The 17,448-nt window shown below is 37.6% G+C and overlaps 1 protein-coding gene across 2 annotated transcripts in view; it reads right to left on the minus strand.

The window, feature by feature from the left end:
* AGGF1 (angiogenic factor with G-patch and FHA domains 1) overlaps nt 1-17,448 on the minus strand; it is a 37,844-nt gene that overhangs the window by 4,348 nt on the left and 16,048 nt on the right. For both annotated transcript variants that reach the window (XM_048849534.2, XM_048849533.2), the window contains exons 6-12: nt 11,000-11,354; nt 8,128-8,239; nt 6,789-6,840; nt 3,039-3,140; nt 2,485-2,650; nt 1,901-1,980; nt 384-511 (exon numbers count right to left, since the gene is read on the minus strand). In XM_048849534.2, coding sequence (XP_048705491.1) covers nt 384-511; nt 1,901-1,980; nt 2,485-2,650; nt 3,039-3,140; nt 6,789-6,840; nt 8,128-8,239; nt 11,000-11,354 — 995 coding nt within the window. The remainder of the gene's footprint in view (nt 1-383; nt 512-1,900; nt 1,981-2,484; nt 2,651-3,038; nt 3,141-6,788; nt 6,841-8,127; nt 8,240-10,999; nt 11,355-17,448) is intronic.

Below are 17,448 nucleotides of genomic sequence, written 5' to 3' on the forward strand. Positions count from 1 at the left end.
TTTAAAATCCTATGACCGTGAAATTGCCCAAAATGGACCGTGAATTTGGTAAGGCCCTAGTTATAAGGCATACGAAGTGAGGTTGCTGTAGATACTAATGTAGTGTAACTGGTTATTTCCTTGACTTTAACTTATTTTGCTGATAAGAAATGCACTTGAGTAAACTTAATGCTAGATTAAAATCTGTGTGTGCGCACGCGTTAATGGTGGCCTAATGTGAATTTGGGAGTCAGTGCAGTAATCTGAGCTCTCTCACTGTACATTCAGCCCAAATGATATCAAATCAGGTTACCATTACAAATTCACTTTATCACCACCTATGAACATGCATGAAAGGTTTGCTATGCATTAGCAGAGCACAGAGTAAGATTTTACACACTTACACATGGACTGAAGCTGGAGTATCATCCCTTTGAAATGTCCCCTCACTTCCAATGGTCTCCCTGCGTTTTCCTGCTCTATCTTTGTAATTTGGATTTTTCACTGCTTTGTTGTCTTCATAGTCTGTATTCTTTACATACACAAAAATTCCATTAGGGAAAGATATTAGTGACTGGCTTTAAATGCTCCTTTTTTCTAAGCCTGTTTTGCTTTTCCGCAAACAACTAGAATAGCTTCACCATATTTTATTAATTCAAAACCTCATGACCAAATACTATAAAATTCTCCTTCAGTAGTTCCATGTCACTACCACATGATAATGTGTTATTAGCAAGTACATCAGTTTTATGCCAGACTAATTAAAACCATATAATCTCTCTATAGTACCATGTTCCTGCCGTAATTAAATGCATGTGATCTCCTGACATGAAGAGTCAATTTCCTCATATTAAGCACAAAACCATATTTACAAACCATTGGGAATTTCATGTATTACAATTTTATATCTCTAAATAGTGTCCCAGAAATCTTGCTGCCCATTAGTGTCAATTACTACAGAATGAACAAGAAATTCTGTACTTATACAGATTGTATTGGTGACATTTGATTAGCTGCCAAAGTAAAGAGACCCTGAAGACATCCTATTCCCCACATGAATGTGCACTAGAGAGGGACTGGTTGTGACTCCATGTTAAGGCTGGGTTCTAAAATATCCTTATGCACATATGCATATACACATTATATACACATAATACAACCAGTGTATGTAAATACATGCACACACACAACATATACACAGTATGTGAACAATATATGCATCACATTTTAAAGCATATAGATATGTATGGATACATACGCTACACTATTGATTGAAATGGTATTATGCCCCCTCAAACAATTTTGTACTAGAACATGGAAAAAATAAAACAGATTAAAAATATATGGCATCTTTTACAATAAACTGCTTAAGTGAGACTAAAAGAACCCTCAACTAAGCTTCAGAACACTCCAAGTGTTTCTTTATGGGATGGTGGAAAGAAGAAAGATGTTTAATTTTTTTCTTAAATACTGTATCTCCCTCCCATAATTTCTTCTCCATTGCTTTTCCTTTCTCTCCCTCCTTATTCTTCAGGCTCTCTCCTTCCAACTCTAGTTTGTGCTGAACTGCAGCGCCCCTTTCCCAGCTTGTAGTAAGAAAATCATAGGATATCTTATCTTCAAAGGGACAGGAATCTGGCTTTATTCTCAAATCATTACAATTGGTCATTTTTTCTGAGCCTTTATGAAAGAACGTCCACCTCCCCCACCTACTTCTCTTCCTCTTTAAAATATATTTGTAAAATAGCAGCTATAATTACTGCCTGTAAGACTAGAAGTTCTCATTAAACCAATATACTTTAAAGAAGTTGCATATTTGAAAACTTTCCCTATTAAAATCTATGATTTAAACTAGGAATCACAGAGTAAATATAAACTCCACAGATTTCAAGCATTTCATAAACACTTATTGTGAACTTACCTGTAAACCATATTTTACCCGTATTTTTTTTAATGCTTTTCTTCTGACTAATTCTCTCTCTTCTTTGCTCAGTGCTGGACCTAAAGGGAGACCACAAGACCAGATTTAATTGGATAATTAAGTAATACTGTTTTGAAGTATAGACAGAATTAATATTATAGAATATTTTGTTCTAACTAGTGTTCTACAATTGCTAAAATGATCAATACAACTGAGTATAACGACTGGATATAATAGATTTAAGATTCCTGTTTTGTGTGTTCCTAGATCCTAAACAAAAATTGCTAGCTGCAACAATATGATCAGAATGTTGTATTTCTGTTACAAGTTAATTTCAAGAACACAATGCTACTAAATAACCAAAATGTTTTAATGTATTTAATGTATATGTATTGAGAGGAAAATACACCACACACTACATAGTACAGAAATGTACCCAGTTGACAGCAGACCATTTTCTTTTTTTATAGCTATTTGAAACAGAACTATCTGGTTAGGGAAAAGGGTAACTATTTTACAGTCTCAATTAATTTTGTTATGTAAGAGCTACTGTCAATACCATATCCAACAATATCATCACTTACCAGAAAATTCCTTTTTCTTATCAAGGCGAAGATGTGCTCTGACCTGTCCTGGTTCACATCCGTCACAGGTGTCACTGCCAGGGTGTATGTGGAAGGATAGCACAGTTTCTCCAATCTTTACTTCATCCCCATGTTCCAGAACATAGGGGTCACATTTTGTTTTAGGCTACAGAAAAAGAATTACACAATTTTGTCAACTGTATTTATTAGAATAACTGATAAAATTCACCATTACATGTATTCCAGGAATATTGTTTATATGTGAGTCATTCAGTATATTTAAATTGGTATCTCGGTAATCTAACTGCATTTTTAACTGGAACAAATTTCTCATAATTCCTAATCCAAAATAAATAGGAAAATGTATCATAAGTACACCTAAAAACTGAGCAGAAGCAAAGAAATGATCAATGCATAGAAGAAAAACCACTCAGCAAAATCATCCGTGATTTATAAGTCAGAATTTCATTTAAAATGACTATGTGACTGATATACTTTTCTATAATGCAATATAAGTACCTAGTTTTCTAATCACAGTAAGTTGCAATGCTCACCTGTAGAATCTGATTTCCATTAACAACTGTGCCATTCTGACTGCCTTGATCCACAAGAACATAATTTTGCAATTCATGGTCAAAATATACTTCTGCATGAAACTAGAAAAATGATAAAATAGAATGTTTCTACTGCATAGCATTTAGTTTACATATTATCTTAATATTCCAGGATGTATTTTAGTGGTCTATTAACATACCTCTGGTATTGTAAGTCAAGTCACACTGTCGCAGGCTTTCTGACTTGACCAAACTGAGGAGTGCATGAACAAAACCTAATATTTCTGGCGTACTAAATTCCATATTATCAGCACAACTGTATTTGTTGATTGGGCTGTACAGATTTACAGTAGGGAACAATCCTATAATGGCAGAGAGATTGACGAAGATGACCTCAGATCTTTTCGGTCTCTAGATTCTATGAATAGGATAAACCACAATTCAACTAAAGTTTATTTTAAAGATGCGAACCCTGGTGCTTTTTGATTATCTCATTTTAATCCTTTTTTAAAAAAGGATGTAAATGTGAAAGTGATCCACACAGCAACAAAATGCTGCTATGTGTTGCAGGTGGAGGAAAACAGCTTAGTGCCACTAACTTTCTATGGTTCCACTGGTAAGTCACTTAACTCCTCCCTGCCTTAGTTTCTCCATGAAAATGAGAAAAAGCCCTGACCTCATGGGTGTTATGATATTAAAGCAGTTTGAGATTCTTGCATGATAGGTATTTTAAAACAACTCAACTGTCCACAAAAAATTGGTGAATTTGGTTATTCACACTAGGAGGAGTTAAAAAAACAAATTATGGTGTTACAGAGAAATAAAAGCTCTTGACAGAAATGCTAATCTTGTTCTGAGAATTTTAGGGATGTTTATGAAAAAAATTAGGGAGATTGCTTGGACCAGCAGCAAGTACCAAAGCCAAATACAGGCAGAGGGTCTGGGGTAGCATTTGAACACTTGCAGTGAATTTCAGATGCAATTCTGTCCATGTTAGAGTGACTGGGGCCTCTCCTTCTATCCTCCTCCTCCTCCCCTTCCTGCAGAAACCACAACCTCTGCCCCCTCCCCTCTGAAACCAGGATCCCTCTCCCCTCCCAGTCTATGGCCAAGAGGGGGCCCTGGCTCCCTGGGCCCTCCCTTGTTGTGCCCCTGACCCCACAACTCCAAGCAGGAAGAATGGTAGGGTTGGCCCTAGGAAAGCTGCCCTCCAATACCACCTAAATCCCTTAAGTACCTTGGCCAGTCCTGGGCTTGGATCTGATAGGATGCAAGCTGCGGTGATTGTCGGTGGGGTTTGCGTTGCTGGATTCACAGCTCAAGCCACAAGCTGTGTGTTACACCCCAGATGCTCAACGTGAAGCCTGCTGGCACACTCTATGTCCAACAGGGCTCACATAGGGCAGCTAAAGTGCAACATGTAACCTGTGGCTTGGCCCATGAATCCAGCAGTGCCCCCAAAAGATTCAAAAATGACTGTGGCATGCCTCCTATCAGACCCTCACTACACAGTCTGCACATGTGCCACTGGGGTAGTGGTGAAGAATGCCACTGTGGCACTATTTGCTGTGTTGGTCAAACCCAAGTGGCGATGAGTGACTGACTCACACTTTTCTCTATATAAATAAAGTGTGCATAGTTCATCTAGCAAAATTTGTAGATTTAAACTTATTTAATAATTTCATACTTACATGAAAAATTAGGATTACAAAAAAATAGGGAGGGATGGCATCTCTGTATTGAGTTGAACAATACCTTCCCAAAAGATCATTAATGGTCACCAATCATTTAACCATCAGAAGAATGAGGTTCTGGAACTGCCTTCTAATAGGAGTAGTGGGGGCAAACAATCTAACTAGTTTTAAGATGGAGCTTGATACATTTACAAACAGGATTATATGATGAGATTGCCTGCAATAGTAAGGGATTGGACTTGATGACCCAGGAGGTCCCTTCCAGCCCTATGATACTAATAGTAGAAAAAGGAATTTCACTGTTTTCAGTAGAAACCACTTAATTGGCATCCTGATAAATGGTACTGTTGATTAACTGGAGTGATGGTCAGGGAACAGATTCAGTAAAATGTGTTTCAGGTACCAGAAGCAAAGGATAACTGGTAGAACCTAGTTTGTTTAAATAGCTTATCTGTAGGGCCTTACCAAATTCACGATCCACTTTGGTAAATTTCACGGTCATAGGATTTTAAAAATAATCAATTTAATTATTTCAGCTATTTGAATCTGAAATTTCACAGTGTTTTAATTGTAGGGGTCCTGACCCCAAAAGGAGTTGTGGGGGGGACTGCAAGGTTATTGTAGTGGGGGGCTTGCGTTACTGCTGCCCTTACTTCTGCACTGCTGCTGCTGCCTTCAGAGCTGGGCAGCTGGAGAGCAGCAGCTGCTGGCTGGGAGCTCAGCTCCGACGGCAGTGCCAGTGCCAGCAGCAGCAGAGTAGCAGTAAGGACGGCATGCTATGGTATGGCCATCCTTACTTCTGAGCTGCTGCCTGCAGAGCTCGGCCCTCAGTCAGCAGCCGCCACTCTCCAGCCACCCAGCTCTGAAGGCAGCAGCGCAGAAATAACGATGGCATGGTATGGTATTGCCATGCTCACTTCTACACTGCTGCTGGGGGGCGGGGGCGGTGCTGCCTTCAGAGCTTGGTGCCTGGCCAACAGCCAACCCTCTCTGGCTGCCCAGCTCTGAAGGCAGCGCAGAAGTGAGAGTGGCAATATTGTGACCTCCCTAAAATAACCTTGTGACACCCCCCCCCCCCCCGCAACTTCCTTTTCGGTCAGGACCCCCAATTTGAGAAATGCTGGACCGCCCCATGAAATCTGTATAGTGTAGGTTAAACCACACACAAGACCAGATTTCACGGTCCGTGATAAATTTTTCATGGCTGTGAATTTGGTAGGGCCCCACTTACCTGGTTCTGTCTGAAGCCTGTTTACAGGTGTAAAGGGTGTTTATATAGCCTAAATGTCCTCACTTCATACTGCTTTTCTTGATGAAGACTGCTAAATTTAAGGACTGTACTTTCTTATTGAGGTAGTTAGTGAAATAAAAGTGAGTATATAACAAAATATAATCGTATTAGCCTCTGGTAATCTCTTAATTGGAAAAAATATTTTTCCATTGTCCTGTATCAAAGAAGAGAATTCTACTAAATTTCCTCTCCCCTTCAGAGCTCATTTTACATAACAATTACCTAGAAGATAAATTAGATGAACATATGAAAAGCTAGTGATCTCAACTCATCTGTGGGGATCTGAATATTGATATGACCAGCAAAAAGTCCTAATTAGGTTTCCAGAATATTCCATTACCCACAGCTGTAATAGGTTTTAAACTTTTGAATAAATGGGAAATGCAAGATTAAAATTGTATTTAATAAGTTCCTTCCTGTGTTACTATCACAAGCTATTTAAATGCAAAGAATTTAAAAAAAAATCAAGATTTATATTGTGAATTTTTAAGTTTTTCATTTCACTGCACTTTGACACTGAAATTAAATTCCTGGTTTTGGTCAGTTTTACTTTGTTTCCCATCCATTTGGACGGTATTGTTTCCAAAACTGCAGGGAAATTATTAAAAACATTCCTCTGCTTAAAGACAAGTTCATTTAAAAAAAAACACTTCTTTTAATAGCAAGACTCTTAAACACACACTAAAATTTTGGTTTATATTTCTGACACGGTTCTTTTAAATTTCTTGATCTATCAATACAAAAATAACTTAATTTAAGAATTACCTTACTGACTCCAACTTCAGGAATCTGGAGGGTATGCTGCATATCTTTCTCTCTATAAAACAGGTAAATAGTTAATTAACTTGATTTCTGTCATACATAATTATGTAACTTACATCATGGTACCAGACAGATTTAAGATACGTCACACTAATTTGGTTGTGTTATAATTTCTTAAAGAAATTTTTTTAATATAATCAGTGAGAACCACACTTCGTCCAAATCGCAATATCAAGTTTCCTTTCTGAACTATTAAGAAGCTTTACAGACAAAGCTATTGTGATGCAATATATGATGGGGAGAATTGTGTTATGTACCTTGTTACATCTATAAATACTAACCATGCAGCAAACAATGAACATATAATTAAGCTGAATCTGTAAACTTAGGGAAAAATGCTGATCCCACACAAGCACACGACGCCTGTATGAAAATGGCTTTGGTTGTGGAGAGACCACATGGGGGAATCCTGCATCCTTTGTGCTCTTCAATGGGTCTCTACAGCAGTGTTTAGGGCACAAGTGTGCATTTTTAGCATCAGAAAGGGGATATGACTAGTGGAACTATAAACTACATGGATCCCTTGGCCAAAATTCCTGTGTAGCGGACAGTCATCACAATCTAGGAGCCTGCTGTAGGAACTGATCAGTGGCTGTACAGATAGTAAAGGACCTCAGGATGTAGGTTTAGAGTTAGGGGGAATTTCCAGCTATTCCAGTCTCTACAAAGTTGTATACTACAATGTCCATTTATTGAGCTTGTGGAATCAAATCCTATATACATATCCCACCATCGAAATGCCACTACCACACAGCACACTACACAACTGAAAGGGAGGAGAAATGTTGGCAAACAACAATGCTCTTACATAATATCACTACTCTTGCATAAAATACATCCAAGAGAACTCCGATATCCACAAGGAGCAGACAGGACTTTTTGAAGATCTCATCCAAAAGACACCCACAGCAAAATAAACTCAATTTATGTATTTCAGAGATGAAGAGTTGAGTCAACTCTACTGGAACGTGAATGTGAGACCAGGGTTCCATCATAAATATCCGATATGCTTCAATCTGAATTTCTAACATATATTTTTTACTTGTGAAAGAGGCACTTAGTGGCCTCAAAGTCATTATCACCTTTCGGGAGGTGATAATAGATTTCACTGAATTCACTGCAGCCAATCACACTGCACTCATTTGCAATCTACTGGTTATTACTATACCAAAACTTCAGAATTACTAATGTAGAAGAAGATGGACACAAACCTAGTGACTCATCACACAAATTTTCAATGTCAGACATGAGCCAGGACTGCACAGATTCCAGTCAATTTTACCTTCCAATTGTAGCAGCTTTAACAGCTGTGATGATATAAAGTGATCCAGTCTGCAATACTGGTGATCTAATTACAATTACTCTGATACATGGAGGCCAAATTCTCTCTTCATCTATATTTATAAAAAATAAGTATTAGTAAAAAGCAAAGCCTATAACTGTGATATCACAATCCTCTAACTTTTCAGATGCTTTGAAAGGATTTAGCCATACCTCAACTGCAATTGATTGGTGTTATCCGGCACAATCCTGTGTCAATCTTAGCAAATGAAATGTACAAGCTGTTCTGACAGAGCAACTTTGATTAAGCCGTTCTTCAAAAGGCTTATTTGTCCGTTTCCAGACCAAAGTGTCAGAAATATTTTTTCTCAATGTGTTGGAATGGGCTACTTTGATTACTTGTATGTATTGAAGTGCATATTTACTTCAATCAGCATAAAAAGTAACTTTGTAGAAGTTATTGACATGCTATTAATTTATGGGTCTTTAGGGATAGTCGATTAGAGATAAACAAATTAACATTTTGTTTAAAATGTCGTTCTACTCTGAGAAGGAACTATCTAAAATATAATCTTATTCAACAAATGTGCTCCTTATTGGTATCCAGAGTCATATCTGATTGCTTTAGTAACTAAAGTTTAGTTTTGAGTACTTTTTAGCACTACAGAGCTATCGCAGTTAAGAGAGAATGAGCTGTATTCTGTTCCTTCTTGTGCATCAAGAGAACTGTTAACTGAATTCCAATTGCTGGGGTAAATTATGTGTCTTCAGATATACATGTGCAACAGCACGGTCTTTAATGAAGTTGAACAGGTGTAAATAAGGAAAGAATTTTCTGTAGTATCTGGCTGGTGAATCTTGCCCATATGCTCAGGGTTTAGCTGATCGCCATATTTGAGGTCAAGAAGGAATTTTCCTCCAGGGCAGATTGGAAGAGGCCCTCGAGGTTTTTCGCCTTTCTCTGTAGCATGGGGCACTGGTCACTTGCTGGAGTATTCTCTGCTCCTTGAAGTCTTTAAACCACGATTTGAGGACTTCAATAGTTCAGATACAGGTGAGAGGTTTTTCGCAGGAGTGGGTGGGTGAGATTTTGTGGCCTGCGTTGTGCAGGAGGTCAGACTAGATGATCATAACGGTCCCTTCTGACCTTAGTATCTATAAAGGCACAATTTGAAGATACTGGGTTGCACAGATGCAAGGACAGAAATCAGCCTGCAGTTTATTTATTAGTCTGGTGTTGATGCACAAGCCAGAAAGAACTGAGCTTGACTTTCAGATCCTAGGTTGAGTTTGCAGAGTTGATAGTTAGAAAAGCATTTTTTAATGAATAAAAGGAGAAAAATTAATCAAGGTGACACAAGGTAAGAACCACCGGATTACCAAGATGCTATTTTTGCAATCATTTTTCAGACTAGTATGTTCTAAGGATGCCTTTATTTATACCAAAAGCACATGATGGTCATTACCATGCATGTAATTCTGATGTTTACTGAAATCCAAAACTTACCTCTGAAGTCATGCTCTTAAATGCAACTGTTATATATTATCACACCAGTTACATGGGATTCATTATTAAATAATAATACTAGAGTTCTAAACCAGTTAGGATGGAGTTCACTTTATCTACATAAAGTCTGGGTAACCCGAATGAAGAAATGGGATGTTACAGAAACATTTCCTAACTGTAGCCAGGTCATGGGGTCGCAGTACAGGGCCCTTGTAGCTACTACTCAAATCTGTGGGTTGAAAAACAACTGCAGCCCCTCCATGCACTTTTCGGTAATGTTTATGGGTCAGAGGATCTGCATAAAGGCAGATCTTGTGACCTCTTCCACAGATTAGAGGTTGGCAGTGGGACTGTACTATCCTATCTAGAGCCAACAATGTAGACACTTTGGCAAGGACTACTACGAGCTCAGTATGCGATTCCCAGGTCGCATACATATACTCATGCCAGCTCTCATCTGAACTAGCACACTAAAAACAGTAGTGCAGCCACGGTAGCATGGGTAGTGGCAGTCAGGGCAGCCCTGAGCACAAACCCACCTGAACCTTTTGGGTATGTACTTGGGGTGACTAGCCCATGCTGCTGCTGCCCATGCCTCTGAAATTACACTACTATTTTTAGCTCACTAGCTCTGATGAGAGCTAATGCGAGTATGTTTATGCAAGCTGAGAATCACTCATCTAGCTGGTAGTGTAGACATATCCTTTCAAAGGGGGTATAGAGGCCTCCTTGTACACCTACTCCATCAACAGCGACTTGAACATGTCCAAAGTAGGACTTAAAGTGGTCTGGAGGAATTGTGGTCGCCCTCTGCAGCGTAGATGAGCTTCACCCTCAGTGGATTATATGGTATTTATATGGAGAATATTTATCAGTAACAGAAATTCTATACACTAATTGATCCCAGAAATTACTATAAGCATAGGACTGTGATATTAATTTTAGTATATATAGGTTACACTCTCTAGCATGTACATATTATGGCATTGCTTCCAGGTCTAAAAGCTCCTGTTACAATTTTCTCTACACAAACAATATTCAGTCTATGTAAGCAGAGAGAGTATCATGTTAACATCACAAAATAAAGATATACTCATATGACAGCTTTTACAAGAACAAAATCCATATTTGTTTTTAGTCCTAACAATATTTGAAGAAAAGAGTGGAAAGAACACAATAAATATTGGCTTAAGCTTTTATATTTCAGTGAAGACTGCAGTTTTTAAAGCTAAATTACCTCAAGTCATCCCTTTTCAGTTTTATTTTTATGAGTCACTCATTTTCTTAATAGTTTGTTCTTATTTATTTACTGGACTTCTGAAAAAAACTACAAAAAATACTGTATATAAAAGCCATAATAATTCACCTTCATTTTCAGAGTCTTCTGAATTTACACTCTCTTCACTTGTTACTTCATCTTCACTGCTATACTCCTCACATTCAGAGTCAGTAATTTCACCTTCTTCTGGCTCACTCTCTGTCTCTATTATTTTACTGTCATCCATAAATGCAACAGTATCTTGTGTTTTTCTGTTAAGGTGTGAATTTATACCATCTGTGATAACTGATTCTTTGGCTGTTAGTCTGTTTCTTACATCAATGTCCACTTTAGCTTTCTTTCTTGCATTTGGAGACTCCTCCTCTTCAGTAGAACTTATTTGCTCAGTGGTGGAAGGGCAATTCAGACTTCTGGGTGATTTCTGCTCTTCTGTGTCCAAATCCTGGAGAGGATTTATAGAAATCAAACTTGAGGAATTTAACATGTCTTTAGGGACTGAATTATTTTAATCTATAAATAACACAGATTTAAATCCTTCACTAGATATAAATAGTGTCAAGAGATTTTTAAATCAAGAAACTTGTGTGTGCATGCAAGAGAGAGGTTCCAGATGACACGTTTCACCCATTTCAAGTATATCCAAGATGTTTGGCTATCTTCAATTCCTGATGTTGTAACTATCACTCTCTTCTTCTAATCCCTTCACTGACAGCCTCTTTCTTCACAACAAGCTTCAGGATCCTTGTCCTCACTTTCAAAGAAAGACCTGTGTAAATCCATCCAAAATACATGTCTGCTCTCCTCTCTCCTAATTTCTCTTTCCCCCTCACTCAATTCCTATGCTCCTTCCAAGCTTCCTCAATTGTTCTTCATCTCGTCTGCTATTTCTGTCTTCTCTTTTTTCACACTACTCCCTATGTCTGCAACTCCCTGCTATATTCGCCGATCGACCTTCCTTCCTTTCTTCTTTCAAACTTGCATCTTTAATAAAGCCTTTCATTAAAAGACACTGCAGAGGTAGTTTAATTTTTTAAGTTCCCATTATAATGCCACAGAAGATTCATACTAAAAATCTATTTCCTTACTGAAAGACTTTTCTCTATTACACATACACACACAGCTTTATTGCATGTTTGTCCATCAGTGTTTGGCTTATGACATTCATTAGATTTTGAGAAATTTTTGATGGTCTTGTGAAGGAAGACAAAATATTAAATCAGCACAAAGAATTACAAACTTTCCAGAGTATTTAAGAAAAACTGTTGTAATAATTCTGAATCTATCAACCCTGACACTTAAGTGAACAGAAAAGCTTTATCAAGTAAATGAAAAATATTTAAGATCCCAAATTATTTACTTATTTGGAACCCTGAACTCAGAATAGATGTTTTGCAATAAATCCAATACTCTTGAAACAGAGCACATAAACAATGGAAAAAAGTGCCTTTCAAGTATTTTTTTAAAAGATTATTTATCCCTTATAAATAGCACTTTAGATTTCAAGGTACTATATAAACATGAATTAATCTTAATGTAAACCCTGTGAAAGTAGTTCATGAGGTTGACTTTTCATTTTATAAATGTGGAAACAAGAATAGAGAGGTAAAGTAACTTGCTCAAGGCCACACGGCTGGTCGATGGCAGAACTGGCATTAGAACACAAGAATTCCTGCCTCCCAGCCTTGGCCTCAACCAACTAGGCAGCGAAGAACATTTAAGTCTACATGCACATTTAGCTGTTTGAGAACTTTAAAACATTTTCAAAGAGCTTTTCCACTCAACACATTAAATTCTCATTACACAGCAATTATAGAAGAACCTTAGACTGTTCCAACCAAAGGACCACCACACTGCATCACTTAGATCTGCATAGGAAGGGTGGGGGTGTCTCTCAGAGCACAAATTTTCCCCTTTCTGCATCAAAGGGTGTGTCTACATTACAAACCTAAGTTGACCGATATTAGGTCGACTTACAGCCACCACAGTACATGTGCACACTACCCTCCTAGGGTCAGTGGTGAGCATCCTCACCGTTCCCTAGGTGAAGTCGGCTGGGCCTTCTCACCCCTGCACCACCCAAGGCTCACCAAGCTGTGAAATTCACAAGGTTGCCTGGCTCCTGGAAGGGAGCAGGGTCGGAAGCCGCATATTTCCCCGGGGGAGCAGAGGACAGCTGGGCTCTAGCTGCCTGGCTTTCTTGTCAATTTCATGGCTCCTGCTGTGAAATTGACAAGACCGCCAATGTAATGGATACAGTGTCTACATAGATATTGCATTGCCTTAACTATACCAACGTAAGCCTTACGCCACTCGTGGAGGTGGCTCGTGGAGGTGGAGTTATGATGTTAGTGTAGTAGGGCACTTACAACGGTTAGAGGAAGGCTGTAGTGTAGGCACTGACATAATTAGGTCGACATAAGCTGCCTTGTGTCAACCTGTATAGTGTAGACCAGCCCCAAGAGGGATTCACTTGATTGCCTCAGCAACACCATGTCTTCCTCCTTGGGTGGAGAAGATGTAGGCCTGCCTGTGGTGAGAGGGAGGGAATGAATGCAAATCATTCCTGCTCCAGCCCCACATAAACAAGGCACAAAAGATTGATACAGCTCAGACTGTACCATCTTTTCCATGCAGCCCTTCCTGGGGATGCTTGCGCTTCAAGTGGCCATGGCTGGCTCCAGCAGCTAGGGACGGACAAGATGAGAGGGTCATTAGGAATCAGAGTTTTTAAAGTTTATTTAAAATTGTAATTAGCAATGTGGCAACCTGCTTGGTGAAGAGGTTACACAGGTCACAAATGCCTGAGAGATAATTATGTTAGAAGCTTCTTTGGTCAATTAAATCATAAAGACGTTTATACACAAATTGTTCACTTTAGTATTTATGCAAATATGTGAAGATATTGTTTTAGCATCCCTTCAGATGTTGTATATTAGAAAATAGACAGTTTCCTGGCCAGTAAGATTAGATACTCTTGGATGAAAACTGCAATACACATTTTAAATTCTTGTATGCAGATCAAACATTAAGAAAAAGCATGACAGGCATCCTGAGCAATATTATTTTTTTTAAAAGTATCAATGCCAATATAAACATAAAACTTATACAATCTTCTGATCTCAGCAGTAACAGACTACTCAGTTTAAAAAAGGAAAGAAACTGAATATACATACATTAACAAATTCTTATCTAAGGGCAATCTTCCCCTCCTCCTGACAAAAATGTAGTATTACATGCCAACTAACTGCCTCAAATCACCAAGTATAGATGGCTTTCAGCACATTATGCCATGTAAAAGAAAAAAGCAAAGTCAGCTTTAGGAATGTACTGAAACATCCCAATTCAGCTGTTTTAAATGAGAGCATTCAGTACTTAATAGAAAGCCTGTTTATTTAAGTAAGTGTAGATATTTGCAGATCATCTTTAAACCAACAAAAAAGTTAATTTACAGTTACATTTTTAATTTACAATTTATTGGCCCAATTCTGCTATTACTAAAATTCATGGCAGCAGGGTCAAGAATTTATTGACTGGTTGTTTCAAATGTACAAAAACAAAGTGCAATGTTATTCATGATATATAGTGAATACCCCTGTTGAAAAGTTCTTATTTGAGACCTGATCCTGCATGATGCTGAGCCCTCACAAACACTAACTTAGTCCTGATCCTGCAAAGTGACCTACAAGCATGGATCCTTATGCATGTGTAGACTACTGCTGAAGCAAAGTATTGAAGACAATGGAACTCTGTGAGCATAAGGGTCCATGCTTGTAAATCCCTGCACAGGATCAGACACTCAGACTAAGTTCTTTGGGAAAGGCACATGACTTTATACTTGTTCATAAAGCTCCTGGCACGCTTTGGGTACAGCAACAAATACATTTAGGAATCAAGGACGCATGGGATATTTATGGTTTTGTTGGTTAATCCAATATTTTTGTAAAGATCTGGGTTTTATTTATTTATTTATTTAAAGATGGCAGCTTCCACCTTTTCATTCTTAAAAGGAATAAATTTTGTTCCTTCCTTCATGCTCTGGTGCTCTGTAATGTTAAACCTGGAGACACTCTTCAATTCATTCTTAAAGTACAAAGGCATCTTATGGCATCTGAAAAAATGCAAAAGCAATGACATACAAAAGAGTAATGGTGCAGAAGAAGCCTTTTCATTATATATCAGTTGTAGTATTGATGCAGAACATAACGTCCCTGTAAATGTGCCTGAACACATGTACTAGATTAATAATCAGACTTCATTCAACATAACCACTGCTTAGAGGAAAGAACCAGTACTTCATTTGCAAAAGCTGAGACAAATGTCAATTCCTTAAGATTCAGAGAAACGTAAACTGCAGATTTCTCATTTTTCTACTGGAGGATTTATAAGATGCTCATTCCCAGCCTGGTGACAAGGCATGGAGAATCATATAGCTAAGCTTCCACTTGTTTGATGCCACCATTCCACTAATTCTCCAGTTATCACCATCTTCCAGCAACCCAGAAGCCGAGTTTTCAATGTATTAAAAAAAAAAAAAAGTGGGGGTGGGGGCCAAAACCCCACCCGAGTCCTTTTGGCAGGCACCTTTACAGAGCAAGCAGCACAAATGTGACTGTTACCATAAGAACATCAAAGGTGATTCTTGGTTAGTCAAGACACCATATATTGATGTAGCAGGATGCTTAATATTTCTTTTGGCAACTATAATTTAGACAGAAGGCTTGTCAAAGTTTTCTGCAGATGTCTGGATTTGTACTTTTCAATTCAATTAGAAAATAATTTAAAAACCGGATTTGATTTATGGCAAATAGGTGCAATAAATTTAATCCTATTTCCTCCAGGTAAAAAAACATTTAAACAGCAACTACCCAGCTACTAAGAATTTTTTAAATCTATCAAGGTTAAAGGTAAACATCCACAGACTAACATGTTTGGTGTCTCAACTCTACCTTCACCAGAAGCTGCCAATTCAAAAGAAGAAATCTTCAGATTAGCCATGGTTTCTGTCAACTGATGTACCTAAAGACAGGATGAATAGCAGCAAATAGTAAACTGCACACTGTAAAAAATATCATCTGTTTCAAGAGCTCTATGGGAAATACTTGCTATTAAATGCTGTCTCCTCGAGAGATAGCAAAGATGCATCTGGTTTTGAGATAGCCTATTGAATTCTGTCAGAGAAGTGAACTGTAGAATCAGCATGGCATCAAGATAAAAATGTAGGACACAGACACAATCAAAACTAGTTTCTATTGTGATCAAATAAAAGCTACTAATGTATTTTTCATGAGCAAATTGCATAAGAAACTGGATGCAGCCAACAGGCCTCAAATTAGTAAGTTTGTGTAGTTGCTCAGGCCCCAATCCAGCAAACAGAGCTACACAGAGACATCATCTTTGCACCTGTGTGGAACCCATGGTTCTAGTTACAGTATCAGAGACCTATGTTTATCATTTATTCAATCCTTGTTCAGTTTTTAAAGGTTCTGTTTTTTATTCTCCCAAATTCACTTACTTTTAAAAGTTTTTTCCATGTATGAAGAGGATCCTCACCCAATATTATTCATTTTCAACCCCTCACAGCCAGAAGAAATAGAAACCTGATCCAATGCCCACTGAAGTAAAAAGAAAAACTTCAATTGACTTCAATATGTATTGCACCAAGCCCTTATTGGTCAAGAACTAAGTTTATCTGATTCTGTGTCCTATCAGAGACAGATGTTAGGATTATCTATTAAAAACAAATTTCTTGGGCAAAATTCTCAGTTACATGCCTGCAAAGAAAAAAATGTCTGTAATAAGTGACTGTGGAGATCTAAAAGAATGAATAACGCCATAAAGGTATGTTATCTAAAAGGAACTAGAATACATTTCTGTTATTTATACAAAAATCAAACAGCTTTGTGTTATAGGTGATATTAAAGATGCAAAAAATTCTTTCAATATTTTTTGCAATAAAAGCATAATATTTTAGTAGAAGCCTTCTTTGGCTTTTTATTATGTAATTTTTTTTCTCCAACATATGTAAAAGTGTGGGATTTTTTTTTTTTTTTTTAAAAAGACAGTTAACCTTTTGTATGCCTACACGTATGTCTCTCTTTAAGGAACATTTCAAATGTTGGGAATATATTGCTCATTACTATGGTGTTAGGAAAATGTCCTGACTTGCTGAAAATAAACTGATGTGTGTTTAGATTTTTTGAGACTATAGTCAATAAATGTATTTCATCACTGTGGCTGCAAAAACAAATATTAAAAGAAATGTGGTTGAGAAGAATAAATGAGAGAAATTAGTCAATTTACTGCCTTTATTAGATTAACTACTGAACTCTGAAGAAAAATGGTTTAAATGGAATAAATTGGTAAGAATTCATTCATCATGTCTGTGGAAAAAACCTACTGTATTAGTACTGTATGTCATAGTATACCTAGAGTAACTCAACCTATACTGTCGCAACTCTGAATTTCCTTACTTTCTGTATTTGGAACCCTCTCTTTTAATACTTATATAAAAATATGTACTATAAACAAAATTGTTT

The sequence above is a fragment of the Caretta caretta genome, chromosome 5 (assembly GCF_965140235.1).
Source record: "Caretta caretta isolate rCarCar2 chromosome 5, rCarCar1.hap1, whole genome shotgun sequence".
NCBI classification, from domain to species: domain Eukaryota; kingdom Metazoa; phylum Chordata; order Testudines; family Cheloniidae; genus Caretta; species Caretta caretta.